At 42.3% G+C, this 17,084-nt stretch overlaps 1 protein-coding gene across 1 annotated transcript; it reads left to right on the plus strand.

The window, feature by feature from the left end:
* Window positions 1–245: 245 nt before the first annotated feature.
* Window positions 246–15,299, plus strand: LOC104614486 (24-hydroxycholesterol 7-alpha-hydroxylase; the record flags this gene model as incomplete). Its single annotated transcript, XM_010286769.1, has 10 exons — window positions 246–376; window positions 1,727–1,876; window positions 2,408–2,501; window positions 4,041–4,139; window positions 6,006–6,096; window positions 7,123–7,256; window positions 8,142–8,237; window positions 9,861–9,949; window positions 13,584–13,671; window positions 15,228–15,299. Coding segments are annotated over 10 exons (1,044 nt in total), but the record flags the coding sequence as incomplete, so codon positions are not given.
* Window positions 15,300–17,084: the final 1,785 nt, after the last annotated feature.

A 17,084-nucleotide genomic window follows, 5' to 3' on the forward strand; every position in this document is an offset into this window, starting at 1 on the left:
CTCCCGGGCGCGGGGACTTTTCGTTCCGTGCATCTGGCGCGGATTTTCCCTTTCGCCTCCTGAGCTGCGTCCAGGACCGGTACCCGGGCTCCGTCGCACCGTGGTTCGCAGGTTCAGCCCTCTTTAGGGTCCCTGTTCGGGCGCCATTTGTTGCGACGGAGGGAAGACATGGACACTCGATGCGAGTGATCAGCAAGCTTCGTTTATTCAGTGATACAGTTGTCTTTTATAATCATTATAATTAGCTCATACATATTGCAAAAGCTAAGCTCATCATTGGTTTGGCGTTAGTAGTCGATTTCCGGATTATCAACAATAGTTCCTTCTCTGCGGTCAACTATACCCTGTTGTTTTATAATGTGTACAGCCAAGGACGGTTAGTCCTTATCAACAACTAAATTAGCGGTGTACGGTGTTTCCCAAGCTCCTGCTTGGCCAGCTGGCTCATGTCTACATGACCTCTCTCAGCGAGCCAGTTCTCCACAGTGTTCCCCTACCTGTCTTCTGAGATGAAAAACACATCTGCTCTTGTGAAAAAACAGATAGTCATCGAATCAGTAGCATGCCATGCTACTGTCTGGTATGCTAATATTTTCTTATTATTCCCCTATCTGAATCCACCTGTGGTCTAAAAGACCCAAGTAAAACTTGGGCTCAAGGTTCTGAGGGCCGGGATGGACCTGTTGTTCTGTGCTGTTACTGGCACCAGCACAGACCGTGGTCCACAATGGGGCATGAGTGTACAAGTCCTACGTGAAGCATGCATGGCTCCCTAAGCCATCCCTGCACCCCGATGCAGCCTTGGGGAACAGGGCGTTATTTTCCCACTGCCGCGCCTGTCACGGACACTGGCCATCAAATCCCAATCAGCTGCTATTTGTCTAAAATTTAAAAAAAAAAAGTCATAGGCTAGATGGTAAACTACAGAATCCGTACGAGCCATGCACAGTGAATCTGTGCTGAGTGTGATCTGTTCTTATGGTTTTGCCCGATAGCGCAGGGTAGGAGAATCGGAACGCGATGACCTGGATAATCGTTATTGAGCTGCCTCCGAATTAAATCCAGGGAGCCAGCAGGTGGCTCCGTCTTCCTTACGATCTGCAGAAAAGCAAGAAAGTGAAGGAGCCATTGCCTGAAATATGTGTTCAGCAGTGGCTGGAACCCAGCAAAGGCTGCAGAAGGGTTTCTCAGAGCTCGAGTGCAGGCTGAAGCGGTCTGGGAAACGAGCTCAGAGTTTGCAGCGTAACACAGGAGCAAATGGGGAAGGAGTGAGATAAAAAGAAAACAAAAAAAAAACATTGTTCTGTCCAGCAGAGCTGCAGCCAGAGGAGGGATTATCTCCCGGTGTGTGGTTGCAGAAGGGGTTGTGCAATGCCCGGAAGGTCCACATGGGCTAACCTGAAATAAGAGGGGTGGCTAATGCGGAGAAGGGGACCTCAGCGCCCAGAGCCTTTCTGTCACTGCTCAAGCGACCAAACGCTAACTGGTGAAGCTCAGCGACATGCAGAGGACTAGCCTGAGGTCTGGGTATCTCCCAGCCTCTGCTTAGAATCTGCAGTAAGGGTGCGAGTGAGATATGAGCCTTGTGCCAGCCCTTCCATACTGGTGTGATGTGACTGGAGTCCTGCACTTCTACTGTTGGCAATTCAGCACATTGTGTCCTGACCTAAAACTGCTGCAACAGCTTCTGTATGGCCTGTAAGTCATGGGGTTCTCGTCCTTGCAGGCATGTCATGTATCCGGCAGTGGTGAACATTTTGTTTGGGAAAGGCATCTGCCCAACAAATCAGAGTGAAATCAAGGAGTTTGAAGAACATTTTCAGAAGTACGATGAGGACTTCGAATACGCTTCTCAGATGCCCGAGTGCTTCCTGAGGTAACAGAGCAGAGATGATACACAGGTGCAGCACAGTACTTGCTGGGATATGAACCGTGAGAGACATTTTCCCTGTAGGATGATGTGCTGTCTTTATCGATGGCGCACTTTTGCGCCAGGGAGGCTTTCAGCTAGTTGCTTCAAAATAGGTCTGACCTCGTCTCGTGCATTTTCCTGGCATAAAGCAGAAACAATCTTGCTTAGGTGGGCAGGGTCCAGCTTGGACCTGTCAGGGAGCAGCAGCTGGGCAAAGGGCAAAGGCCTGAGCCTAAATGTGAGTCCCACAGTGAAAACCTGTAGTGGAATAGATAGGAAAATCTAGTCTTGCAGTCACAGGTCCTGGCTGCAAGATGAGGTCTGGCCAAGGTGAAGTCAACACTACTGTCAGTCAGATTGACACTTGACTATTCATCAACTGACTGCTGCCCAAGGGCTTTTGGAAAGAAACCAAGGAGTCCTTCTCATGGAAAAGGAAATGTTGGTTTGTGCTGCCTCAGTTAAGTGCTTCTTGTTTGTTGCTTTTCTTTACAGGAACTGGTCTAAATCCAAAAAATGGCTTCTAAAATTATTTGAGAAAGTCGTATCAGATGCTGAAAGGACCAATCCTTCAGAGACCACATCCAAGGTAAACAACTGAGGCTATGAAATAAGATGACTTCATTGTATATTCTGACTGAAGGAATGGAGGGCAGGAATTGGGGGGTTGGACTAGATGACCTTTAAAGGTCCCTTCCAACCCAAACCATTCTATGATTCAATGATTCAGTTATCTGAGTACTGGAAGAAATAAGCCAAATATGTCAGCTTTGAAAGCTGGACCTTAACTGTCCAGTATTGGTGTCACCTACATTAGGATAAGCCCATAATTTTGAGTCCTACTCCTCAATTTAGTTTATTATTTCCAACAATTCTGAGAATGGACATCTTCCACTGGGGAATTTTAAGCCAAGGGTTCAGAGCTATGACCCATCGCCAGCCTCCGGTATCGCAACTGCAGTGAGCAGTTGAAAGAGGTGAGAGAAAGACCTCTTCAGTTGTTTCTCTGAGGGCACCGTGCTGTGAAATTTCAAAACCTTACATGTACTATTTTTAGACGCTGGTGTAGAGTGAGTAGATCCTCCAGCAGCCAGACTAGTAGAAAATAGCAGATTACTGGATTGGAAGCCAAGTACTCTAAATATTGATTGTGTCAAAGCGGTGATAAGTTGTGCCCCTGGTTATTCTCCTTAGCTATGGCAGGAATTCTGTCTATACGCCTGACAAACGTGAGGGCAGACTGGCCTGGGAATTTTGATCTACCCAAATGATTCTAGAACAGATCATTAAACAAACCAGGTTTTATTTAGACTTTAAAAGCTTTACATACCACAATTTCTTTCATAAAATAAACCAGAATAACGGAAAGAAAGAGAGGGCAGGAGAGGGGTGGTGAGAGGTAAGAAGGTGCAGGAAGTAGGAGGCACAAACTCAGTGTCTTAGATTAGGTGGGAATTTGGAAAAAAGAGCAGTCATTTTTTGTTCAAGTGCATCCTTTTCCCATCTGAAAAGTAGACAGGGAGCTTTGTCTTGCATGCATGGTTGCTCTGTATTTAAGGAAATACTACAAACAAAAGCTGAGCCTAGAACATTACACAGTTGCTATAGTTTCAAAGAGTATCGAGCCATTGCAGTCACTGGTTAGGTCACTGACAAAGCTCCTGCAACTAAGGAGTTTGCTGATATATCAGACCATCTCTTCATAACCTTTTTCGCAGGAACAGAGAGAACATTTTCTGCATTTCCATTCATTCAACTTGTTCAGTCCCATTTTCAGGTTCTTTAGAGAAGTAGGAATTAAAAAGGAATACAGATTTCTTTTTCCTTTCTTCGACATACAAGCAACAATGGGGAGTGAGGGAACCAGACAAAAAACTGTAAGGAAATGGAGGGCAGTGCAAGTGTTCAGTAGGGATTTACGTGGTGCATTGACTTCTTCTGGCCCTCTGCCTGTGAGTCTCACTTCTCGTAACAGCTGTCATCTCTACTTTGTGACTGCAAAAAACCTCGTAGTTTATCTTTGATAAACTAGTCTTACGTTATATCCTTGAATTCTAGTAAGCCTTACCCTAAACTAGATTTTAATATATATTTGGAAATACACATTATTATCTTTTATTTATAACAGACACTACTGCAACATCTCCTGGATAACTTGCAAGGAAAACATCTAGCTCCCAATTATGGTCTCCTCATGCTCTGGGCTTCCCAAGCAAATTCTGTCCCTGTAAGTACGCCAGCTAGAGAAACACCTTCTCTCTCTCCTGTTCAAAAGCCTGTATTTGGGAAGCAAAGACTTTGAACCAGAGGTCACACACACTGCACGTATTCCAAAGAAGGGATTATCATGCTCACATGCATCACTACAGATATACCCAGGCTGCAATGTCACAGAAGCAATGACAAGAAAAGCTCTTGTATTTTTCTGAAATTGTGATGTCCCCTGTCATAACATTTTGGGAACATGTGTCTCATAGATGTTAAGATCACAGTCTTAAGCTGTGAAGAGCATTTAACTCTACTTCGAAGCACTGTGGCTGTATTATAGTAGAGTCTCTATTTTAAATAGCCTGGTGTTACCAATTGTAAAGAATATCAAAAGCATAATATAGAGTAACTTCATCTGTGTGCAAATCCTTGAGTGAATTTGGCTCTTTCGCTTTTGGGGATCTGCTGTACAAATGCCAGTGTTGCTTCAGGGGAAGAAAAGCAATAGTTTGATTCTACTACCACTTAAGTTTTGTGTATGTCAGAAAGGGATTTGATGGATTAGTGACACAGATACATGCATGCTAACAAGCCCAATATATCTAACACAGCTTAGGCTGACCAAAGACATTTATAGGAACTTCTCAGATTAAAAATCTATAGCAGCAAAAACATCCTTTATTTACCATGACTACTAAGCTCTTTCCAGCACAGTTATGTCCAATTACAGATGTGATTTAGAAAAAAAATGATAGTCAGTTATTTTTATATGTACTCCTAAATGGATATATCTATGTTTTTGTAGATTGGATATTACTACAATTTACCCTAAAGGAATTTCATCCATTTCAGTGAGGTTTCTGTGGATTCACATGTTGGTATAAGCAAGAGGTACAGCCTGCTGTCTGTTATCAGGATAACTGACATTCCTTCCACGACTTTATCATTACTTACTTCTGTAATATTCAGCTGTAAATAGACATACAGATATTTTGTTCTTTCTCAGAATAGTCACAACCACTGTTCTGGTGACTGGAATGATGAAAAAAGGCCTTTCACCTTCCAAGGGGACTTTTTACAAGCGTGTTAATCCCTTTTATCTGAAAGAATTCCACCTCAGCCCACGAAGTGAAGCCACGGTGTACAAGAAAACTAAGCTACCAGATTTGTTTTGCAGAAGGAAAACTGCATCCATGTGGGGCTATTTAGGAAATAATAGTAAGAGTTCTCATCCCTCAGCAGCACAGATGGCCCACGACCAGATCTGTGTGCAGACTGCATCTCCCGCTAGCTCAGCAAGAGGAGAGAGACTCCTGGCAGTGCTGCGAGTCCTTCTGGTTTCATCCTACTTAAGAGGATTTTCTCCTTTCCTAAATTTCTTGATTTTCAACTTCATTGCATAATCAGTTAGCAAATTATTTCTAAAGAGGATATACTACTGCTTGTTTTGCTGTTAATTAAACCTTTTCCTGCTCTTTTTAATGTGACTCACTGTTACAGTGCCCTGAAAATTATTTAACATAATTTCTGCTAATATTAGTAAGAATTTACTATTTAATTTTTTTCTATTCTTGCAGCTGAATTTAATCACACACAATGATTTAGTAATTCATTTTAACACCTGTTTATTTGAAATAAAAAAAAGGATTCTGTGTTTCAAAGCTCTATAATGTTCACTGAAGGTAAGTACACAGCAGATGACTAGATCTAATCTCCGAGGATCCCTTAGACGTGGATTTACCTGGGAAGCACAGCTCCCTGTGCATCCCAACAACAACAGGCACATGCAAAAAAGTGCAAATGTTTTCACCTGCCTGTGATTTGCTACAAAGATACTGTAATTCTGTTCCATATTCCTGATTTAAGTACTTTCATCTCTGTTTAGATTGCATTTTGGACCCTTGTTTTCATACTCTCTTATCCTTCCATTTACAAGAAAATCATGGAAGATCTGGCTTCTGTTTTTGGCAAAGCAGGTAATAAATCCAATCTTCTGGGACCTAGAAATCATTTATTCTGTGTTGGCTCAGCACATCGCCAATGGTCAATGGCTGGGAATAGTGAATGTTGCTGCTGAGGGTACTACTGATAACATAGGGTACAGCTTTGAGTTCTTTATTCAGCATACGCACAAGATATATTTTTTAAACAAAACCACCTTGGATGTTAGCAAAAGAACCGTGTGTATTTATCTCTTCATTCTACACCTATCATTTACACCTAGATTTGTATTAACCAGTCTTGTGCTTTTTTCATGCATCTATGATAGGGTCAGCTGAGGTTTTTCAATTCAGCTGCTTTTCATGGTGTGGTGTTCATCAAAGCTACAGCTATTCTGTGGAAAGAATGGGCTAGGAACTGTCCTCTTTTCTCTCATCTGAGGCCAGTTTGTCCAGCATGATTCACTGCCACATGGCTAATCTCTTCCACAAAAAACAGTCACCTACTGGGAGCAGGCATTCACCTATGCAGTCCCCTGAACAATGCTTAGACTTTCATGGAAGACTCTTAATTGACATGGGTCAAAACCACATCAAGGAACATGTCAATAATTAACCAATAAAGATAATTATGACCCAGTGCTTAAGCCTTTCTCCTGTCCCTGTCTTATTTGCTAGTGTTAACATAGCCCAAGAGCTCAGCCACGGCTTCTTGTCTTGGTGCCTACAGTCCCTTCGATTTCTATGCAGTGTTCTACCAAAGTACCAAAAAAGTCCAGGGACTCTTAACTTCCAAGATGACCGTTGTTTGGCCTCTTCTGGCCATGCCATATCTACAGCTACCTTAGAGTTATTAAATTATCTTCAGTGGCTTTTCTTAAATTGTACTGATTTTGATCCATTTATTTACTTTGAACTATAAAGAAAATTTCTGGGTGTAAACAAGGTCTTAAAGTCTTGATGTACTCTATCAGAAGGCGTAAAGCAAGACATGTCAGCATGTATCAAAACAAGTATGAAATCTAATTTTTACACGGAGTTTTCTTTCTCATGCCACAACAGGTAAAGCTGAAATAGAAGTTTCTGAAGAGGACCTTAAGAAGCTCCCTTTTATTAAATGGTGCACTTTGGAAGCCATACGGCTGAGGTCTCCAGGTGCAATCACCAAGAAAGTAGTAAACCCAATAAGAATTCAGGTGAGTTTCTTTTTTTTTTCTTTTCTTTTTTTTTTCCCCCAAAAGGATGCTGTATGATTTGTCTGGAAAGTGGCCTCCCAATAGATCTAGATAAAATTAAAATAGTAGAGATATTCCACAATCTCACATATATCTCCTGTTTAGTTTAACAGATTTTTTCATCATCATTATTTTAATTGTCATTAATTTAAGAGTGGTTTTACTTCTTTTGCTCATAGTCTTACCTTGAGTTTTGAATTGAATTTAACTGAAATTTAATTGAGCTGGAGATACTGTGCTGGTAGTATATGAAATAGTAATCAGACACAACAAATACAGTAAAAGGCACCACAATTTAGTAACTGATATAAGTCCTTCTTTTCTGTTTGTTCTCTTCAGTGCCACTTAGAGGGGAAGTGCCAGCATTCAGGAGTCTAACAAATAAATGTTTCAGAGAGAAACATTGTCTTCTAAGGGATTAGCACTCATGCCCATTGAAAAAATTACTAAAGTCCCATAAAGGTCTATTGTCATAGAAGTCTTTCTGTGAACTTCTTTGTGTTTTGAAGGAAGTGCCCAACAAAAGATTTAGAAAAAAATAGCAGTTCACATGGTACATCAAGAAGTGGGAAAGACAGAAATAATGTTTCTGTTATTTCTATACCTGAAAAACCAAAGGAGAACAAAAATAGTCTGTCCACATTCTCCACTGTTTAGGCCTTATGGAAAAAAGGGCAACAGCAAGAAAAAAAGCTGCAAACATGTAATATGCCCACCCCGGCTTTACCACCTTCAATTGTTCTCTGTCAGTACCTTCTGCTGATGGACGAGAAGTACTAAGGAAGGACTGTTTTGTGAGTTGAACCCGTGATTTTCTCTTTTCTTAGAGTTTTTTCTCCTTTTCAGAATTTCATCATCCCTGCAGGTGACATGCTGATGTTGTCACCATATTGGCTGCACAGGAATCCAAAATATTTTCCTGATCCAGAAATGTTCAAACCTGTAAGTTGTCGCTCTTAGCCTGGGTATTTTGCTGTCTTTCCTCCACTTCACCTACTTCACAACAGATGCACATGGACAAATTGGCTTCAAGTTGGTATTCCCCACCGTCTGGAGGATGGCCTTGTAGACAGAAAGTGTGCACAAAAAGGAGGAGCCTGTAGGAATAAGCAAGACTTTAAAGTTCAGTTATATATTCCAAATCATATGGTACTACTTTCTGTCACTTTGATCTTGATTCAAAGCCCACCATGGAAAGACCCCACTGATTTCACTGTTGAACCCAACTCCAAGTACTCTCCTCTCCCTGGCATCTGTCTGTATAGCTCATCTCCACGTATTTACCCAGGCTCATCGGTCTTTCCAGTCAGATGATTTCTGGTAGGTATTAGCTCTGCTAATTCAGCAGCTCCTCTAGAGTTTCTTGATTATTATTCCACTCCACGTGGCAGTGTGGGCAGGCTTGTAACTGCTCTTTTTAGCACCATCTGCAATAGAACAGTTTGTCTTTTTTATAGAAATACATCAAGGAGTAATTTAAACAAAACTTGCCTTCTAGAAAACTTTTCAGCAGTTTGAAATCCCTCATAGCAATTCCTGCTTGTTTGAAACCCTAAGCAGAAACCTTGATGCAGCAGCTTATTTCTTTAGTAACCTTATTCCTAAAAGGCAAGCTACCTTGTTTTTGAGAAACTCACCCTTTTTCCATGAGGAATAGGTGAGTATCCCTTGGACATTGCCATTCTAAATGATATCGCCTCGCTTCACCACTGCTGAGACTTTTTTCCTTGCCTTTACTGGATTTTGATGCTACAGGTTTCCTCTTCAGAAAGCTCTAACCAGCCCAAAGTGAAAAAAATCCAAAATAAACAAACACAAGATTACATCTTCTCTAAGACAGTTTCATCAGAGGAGGTAGCCACTATAAACTTGGCAGGGGGTTATTTGAAGGCCTTGGTAGAGTTGCACTGAGTTTCTGGAGGCTGGTATAGTTTGTCACCCAGCATTCAAGAGATTTACTTCTGTCAGTGTCACCCACCCAAACTTTAGCTGATATTGCTTTGCTCCTCATGTTGTTCCTTTTCTCTTAAAGCAACTCAGGAGGGAGCAAGGAGCCCTCTGGGTATCTACAGGCTGGTTTTTCTCAAGCTCATACACCTTGCACTTATCTGTGCACAGCATCTTAGAAATGGTTTCTGTGCAAGACATGCGTGAGCCGTTTGTGTGTCGTGATATAGTTTTGTGGCTGAGGGAAGGTAACGGTTGGACATTTGCTTTGGATGTGCATATATTTAAAAGGAAAAAGGTCTCATTTTTATAAGCATTTCAATAGCTCAAGAAACAGGATTTAGAAAAATGGGGAGGTATAGGAAGAATGCTTTAGGGGTGCTTTTGAAAGCCTCTCCAGCACTAAGTATTTATTAAATGGGACCCTCATGTCTTTCCCTGAGTTGGTGCTGACTTTTGAATCCAGACTCTAACACTAACAGGTTGAATGCAAAAAACGGCATTAGTGCAAATTCGTATTGAGGATTAGCTGTCCAGGGTCATTTTTAGCCTGGAGAAATAAAGCTAAGCTTTATTTATATAAAGCCGATTTGGAAAAAAAAAAGTTTCTTCCCACAGGATCGTTGGAAAGAGGCAAATTTAGAGAAGAATGCTTTCTTGGACAGCTTTGTGGCATTCGGAGGAGGGAAGCATCAGTGTCCAGGAAGGTCAGTGAAACAGCTGGCGTTTATTTATTCCCAAACCCTGCAGAGAAAAACTCTCTTGAACTGGGGTCCTCTTGCACTTGGAGATAAAGTGTTTTCATTGCTTTGCTCTTTGTCAGTCCCCTAATGTTCAGGATTATCTGGACCTTGTTTAAACTGATTTGAAAGTGGTTTCATTCCTGGAAAGGACAGGTTAAGTCACAGTAAAAGCAGAATCTGAGACATCAAGGGATGTCCCCCAGGGAGGAAGTCAGCCTAACTCTGCTGCTGCTGAGGCACCTTTTCATCACGGGAGAATTGTTCCACTTACAACCATGCAAGTTTACAGACACGGGCATTTAGGTTGCCATAAACCAGTTCTAAACTAACCTAAAGAACGTTTTTCTGGTCTGAGACTCTCTTTCTATTCTCTGTGATGCCATTGACATCTTTGCTAATCTTCAAATGTCTTAACTGGCTCCTCTCTATTTAAATCTTGTCTTTGCATTAAGGCCCACGCAATTGTATGATGGCTTAAATTGCAGATCCTGTCTCTCTTCACTCCTCCAGCAATGCCAGCCTCAGTGCTTCCTGCATTCCTTCTGCTGTTTTCTCTGCTGTCCCTCTTCCTGGAACAAGTCCCAGGGAGCCAGCTGCTCCTCGTTTTTGTGTTCAAACATCTCTCTGCTCAGTTCTCAGCCTTCAAAACCTGGTCTCCTCTAAGAAGCAAGTAACCAAGAATCCTTTAAACTAGTCAGTTTAACTCCAGAGTCCCATGTGGAGGAAGGAATCTAGAGGGTGTTGCAGAGATCTGGATTCTTGAATCTGCGCCCTATAGCAGGCTGGACATGACTCGCAGATAACCTTTGTGAAGGCATTAAAGACATTAGCAAAATGAATAAAACTGCATTCACCATTTAGGCTTGCCAGAGGAAAGTGCTCACTCACTGCTGTACCTCCGTGACTTGTACCATAGTCCTGAGCTAAATATGAGCACAGCCTCATTGCCAGCAAGGGTGACAGCAGAATTCACAAAAAGCATCCGCAGGTACAGGACAAGCTGCAAAACAATGTTTCTGAAAGTTGCTTGTTTATATGGACTGACCTATTTCTTTGTTCAGGCTGTTCTCTGGACTCTGATAATATCTTTGAAATAAGTTTGTGGTTAGAAAGGACATGGTAACATTTCTACATAGACAATGGATGGAGAATCTTTTTCTTGCTGAGAAATGAAAGGTCCTTTCAAAGCCTTTGGCAGTCCACATGGTAAAACACACCTTCACGTTTTTCAGCAATAATCCTAAAAGAATAATGTGGCAGTCTTGGAAGAAAGGGAATCAAATCAAAGCATGTACCTAGATCCCAGGTTGCAGATTTCCTTGGTATGACTGAACGAAACAGTGATATTTCAAGTTTAAGGTGCATTTTCATTTAATTCAGTGCTGGCATTTGTAAATGAAATGTATGAAATGTATGAAACATTTCATTTCTCCATTGCAAAAGTTCATCATGAAATGAAAAGCTAATTTAATCAAACTGAAAGCTAGAAAATAATTTACTTGTCAAATATTCTATGAAACTGGTATGGGAAGAGCTCCTACAAAGCCATTTCTGAGCCATCTTTATTTTACTTTAGGTAAATTTAGGAAAAATTTGATGGCAATGAAGCTACTTTTGTCTAACCAAATGACTATTGCCTGTGTGACTGTGCTTACCTTGCATGACTCCATCTGTTGTCTCCTACCTTATGCTGACATTGCAAACCCTTCAGCACAATGGCAACGATTTCATTCTCCGACTCCATTTACTGCAGGACGTCAATCCACAGCTGGGCTCCTGGGTTCCAGCGCAACACCAATGCGTAGCAGTGCACTGGGGACGAGATTTCAGAAAGCTCATCTTTGTCAGCCCCCCTGGTCACGAAGTAAAACGGGAAGGCAGCAGAGTTCTAGGGGAGGCTCTAGGACTTGGTCATGAAAACGAAAGACAGGTGGGAACTAAGGGGCATTTAGATGGAAGAAACCTCATGGTTTCTGCTCAGTACCACGTGCTGTGGGAGAGAGGGACGCACTGGGACGCTGCGGTCCTGCCTTTTGCTCCTGGGCTGTCCCTCTGGCCACCCCGGGACATGTGTGTTGCTTGTCATCCATTGTGTCTCAGCACCTCTGTTTGCCGAGCAGAGTAACAGCAGCGTTCTCTTTGGAAAAGCACTTTGAGATCTAGGGGTGGGACACGCTGCAGTCAGTTGCGGTTATATCCATTGCCGCTCGGACCGATGGCAGATGAACCCCACGACAGGTACAGAGGTGTCAGAGCTGGTCAGCCCGCATCTGGCTGTGCTCGTGTTTGAAGGTCAGACCTTTCAGGGCCACTTAGAGGCATTTTGGCATTTGGCCACATCATGGTACCTCTGTGCCAAACCAGTGAGGCCGGCTCAGAGGCAGCACCTCAAGCACCAGGAGCGCAGGACCACACTGTGCAACCAGCACAGTGACTGTAAGGAGCCCACCTTTGTACGGTGCCGCCCGCGTGGCGTCTGGGCTAGCAAGTCCTGCCTGACCTGAGCTAATGTCCATTGAAATATCTCTGCACTGCATTCCCCTGAGCTCAAGGTCACCAAAAGCTCCCTATCTCAAGGTAATCCCAACGTGAAATCTCAGAGGTTATTTGGGTCTGAAGCTACGCCAAAACAAGCAAGCATCCTCCCGCTCCGGAGCGCAGGGCGGCTCAGCGCACAGATCTGGATGGCTCTGCAGGGGTTAGCTTGGGTCTCATGAGGCTTATTAGCTTCCCCTTCACGCCTGCCAGGCCCAGTCCAGGCTGACGCCATGCTCAGCCATGTGGCCTTCACCCTGGTGAATTCCCCAATAGCTGTTTTATCCAAGTTTTCCAGCATCTCTTAGATAATGGAAAATAAACTGTGTAGAAGGGCAAGGTAGTATTACTATTTTAACTAGGTATTTAAGACTTCTGTCTATATCTGCAAGTGAGTAATCCCACGATCTGGCATAGGTGCTTGCTAGTAACAATGCAGAAAGCTCCTGTACGTCTCAACATTAGAAAATAATAGCCTAGAGGATGTCACCTGCAGTTATCTGAAATCTTCTCCAGACTGATTAAGAAAGACCTTTCTTGAGAGAGTTAGAGAAAAAAAATCATGCCCTTGGGTCTCATACTGCTTTCTAACGCTGACGCATTAAATAACAACTCCCACTGTCACAGCTACCCTGATGTCATCAGGCTCCCAGCTGTATTATATAACTTTATATAGCACAATTAGTCATATAGCCTTTTCTATATTTGATTGTCTTCTCACTCCTATGAAGTTATTTCAAGTCAGCAAGCGTTACAAGAACATAAATGTTTACACAGTGGAAAAAAACATAATGATAAGGGGCTGTTTTAAAATAGGGTGTCAGAGGGATACTGTCGGTCTAAAGTTTCACCGGAAAGAAGGGGCAGCCGCTACATTTGGCGTTCTTCACTCAGTAATGGAGCTGAACAAAGCCACAGCATATTTTCCTACTGAAGATAAACTTTCAGGCAGAACTAGCACTGGAATGTAAAACATGTCAAAGACACCCCATTTCCTATCTGAGGAGAACAAACGTGTGATGGTCAGGCTGGACGGCCAACATTTTCCTCCCTTTTCTTGCAGGTGGTTTGCTATCATGGAAATCCAGTTGTTCATTGTGCTATTCCTATACAAATATGAATTTGTGCTTTTGGATGCAGTACCAAAGGAGGTAAAAGATCCATGCATTTATATAGCATTCCATGTCTTTATATCCTTCACTCATCACGCTCAGCTGAACAACCGTGCTTAACTGTGGTTATGTATAATGAAGCAAAACTTAGAGAGGAGTGTTAATAAAACACGTAATGAAGAACTCGATCTTCGTTTCAACTCAGAAAACCCAGAGTAACTCCAACAATGTTAGTGGGGCTGCACTGTCTATACAAGAAAGCGCCTACAGGACTATTTTGTCTCATCATTGCCTAAACTTTACAAGAGATTTTATAATTGCTTTCTGCCATTCACAACGCAAATGAATATGGAACTGGATTATTAATACTTTCAAGATATGAAATCAGATGCAGCACTTGCGGTGCTCTTCCACTATGTTCAGTGGGGGAAGAGAAATGATTAGGGTAAGACTGTAGGAGCAACGGGGACACAGAAAGGTTTTACCATTAAGGGAGAGTGGCACAGTTTCCACTCTCAGCAGTAATTTGCTTCTCCGTTTGCCCTGTGTCCTTTCCACTTTCCAAAAATCATTGTCTCTCACAAACATGGACTGCTGCGAAATCAGCATGTCTGCCCGTCGCAACCTAAACGTGACACGCATCCCCTATAGCTAAACTACCAAGGAGAAGAGGCAGAAGTTGAAAGTGGCATGGGCTTTGTATGATTGCTCTTTAGGCTGGAAGCTGGGAGCTGGGAGAACTTAATTCCTCTGCTCTCCTTGAAGAATGTGAGATGTTGATTCAAGAATTGGTAGAAAGTCCACCCAGAACAGGGAGGGAGGCTGCCTCTTCCTGACTGATGGTGTATTGCCACATCAGCTCTCACTGAAATTGATTGTAACTTGGGTCTGCACCCACAGCCAATTATGTTGGTGAAGGTATTCATTAGAGTTTCTAAAGATCTCATAGAAACATAGAATCACAGAACTGTTTGGGTGGGAAGGGACCTTTAAAGGTCACCCACTGTAAACCCCCTCCAGTGAGCAGGGACATCCTCAACTCAGTCAGATTGCTCAGAGCCCTGACCAACCTGACCTGGAATGTTTCCAGGGATGGGGCATCTACCACCTCTCTGGGCAACCTGGGCCAGGGTTTCACCATCCTCATGGTGAAAAATTTCTTCCTTATATTTCATCTGAATCTGCCCTCTTTTAGTTTAAAACCATCACCCCTTGTCCTGTCACTACAGGTCCTGCTAAAACGTCTGTCCCCATCTTTCTTATAAGCCCCTTACTGGCAGGCTGCAGTAAGGTCTCCCCAGAGCCTTCTCTGCTCCAGGCTGAACAACCCCAACTCTCTCAGCCTGTCCTCACAGCAGAGGTGCTCCATCCCTTGGATCATATGTCATCCTCTGTCAGAGTGAGTGGAACAAAAGGTAATCATGAAGGCTCTGCTCAATGGCTTCAGCAAAGGCAAGACTCACTCTCAGTATTTGGTCTTGGTTCTCTAAGACCAAAATTCCAAGAATATGTTTATATCTTAATATTAAAGTGTGATGATAATTCCATTAACTGAACTAACTCAAATATTTCTACTGATTTTTGTCTTTTTGCAGAGCCCTTTACATTTGGTGGGGACACAGCAACCCATGGCACCATTCCGGGTCCAGTATAAGTGCCGGGAATGAAAGCTGCCCAGCACTAACTTACCTTCCTCTGCCACCCACCCCTGGGCGGATGGATGGACCACTGAGCTGCTTCCGTATCCTACATCTTCAGATAGGTTCTCTGCCTTAACAGATCTTAACTTCAACTTTACACGCTGTACATACTCTGTGTTGTGTTACGCCACACCAGTATAGTTGTATCTGTGCTCCTCACCCGATCGCCTACCTCCTAGTATTTAAAAATCAAGCTCTCCTGCTGCATTGATAATTTGTGGGCCAAATATTCACAGATTTTGCAAATAACCGATATACTAAACTCACTAACCAGACATTCAGGACAAAAAGCTGCTACATTTGGAAATTCTGCATGGAAGTTGTGCTGGATCCAGGGGAAAAGCAGATCCCTTGGGCCAGGTCACTGCTTCCTTCAGGTGTCTGAACCAAGGCCAAAGTGGGGCCTGTGGTAAGAAATCAGGCTGGTAACTCCATACGCTCCCCAGTGCTGGTGTGCACAAAATACAGGACAGTGCTGAGCAAGGATCTCAGGATCAGATCCTCGGCCACAATAAACTAGCGTGACTTACATATCGCTGCCTGTGTAGGTACGTGAAGATCTGGCCTGCTCTGCCTACAGTCGGTGCCAACGTTTTGCAAACAAAATGCAATTGTAATGGAAAAATTGCAAGCATGGGAAAGACTGGGGTTTTGTTCCACTGGAGCACCTCAAATTTCTACTGAGCTTTATTTGCTCGACAGGATTCAGAATTCGTCCTTGCATGAATACGCAATGAAAGTTTGATCATGATGGTTGGTTTCTAATGAAAAGTGATTGCAAGAAAAGCTACTGCTATTCTTTAGACTGGTTGTCTAATATCTAGAACATTTTTGCTTTCCCTTTAATGTGACTTGCTTATAGAGCAAATTGCACAAATCTAAAAATATTGTAACTAGTAAAAGGTCTTCAAAGAAGCTGTCAAATGAGTTCAGATACCAACACTTTAACTGCTGTCAGATTTCATATACGATAATAGCTGGCATGTATTTTTAGTCTTTTAAGTAAAGATTATTCATCATTTTAGAAGTATCTGCAAAAAAACTCAAATGGACTTTCAACGACAGTAAAAACTATGGGAATAACATTCAGAGGAAAATAACACATTGTGTAATTCATTAGACGGTTGGCTTACCTCAGATATGGATACAACGATTTAACAAACTTCAGTGATTTATATGGCTGGAAAATGATTCGTCCAACTTCTAATTTAGCTCATAATGGTTAACTGTGCAGGAGTTGCACTCTCAAGTGCTCTTTCAGAATCTCTTCTATAACTGAAAACTATTCCCTTGGTTTTCATTTATGGTCATTACCCAAAAGTGTATATTTTAATTTTAAAAATTGGGAATGTCCACTACATCTTTTCAGGTATCTTGTAGTATTCTGAAGATAAATTTTTCCCAATGTGCATTTCTTTCTATTTTCTGTTTAATTAATTTTGGCGCTTTTTTTTTTTTTTTGCATGTGTGTGTGGCTTTGTTTTGAGTGTTGTTTTTTTTTCCCAAGAGGTAACGCAAAAAGCAAAATTCTGTAATGGCAAACTTGACTTTAAACTAAAAATGTCACTAAATGAAAGTACAACCTGAAGGTCATTATCAATTTGGTTAGAATGAATAAAAGGCACCTGAAGCTGGCTAAGACTGTGAATATTTACTGACACACCATGCACATGGCTTCTGATCTGTCTAAAACAGACGCACAACTCTGGTGTAGTTTCTGCATATTTCTGAGTTTTTCAGACTTGATGTGAT

This window comes from Phaethon lepturus, unplaced genomic scaffold, assembly GCF_000687285.1.
Source record: "Phaethon lepturus isolate BGI_N335 unplaced genomic scaffold, ASM68728v1 scaffold10805, whole genome shotgun sequence".
NCBI lineage: Eukaryota > Metazoa > Chordata > Aves > Phaethontiformes > Phaethontidae > Phaethon > Phaethon lepturus.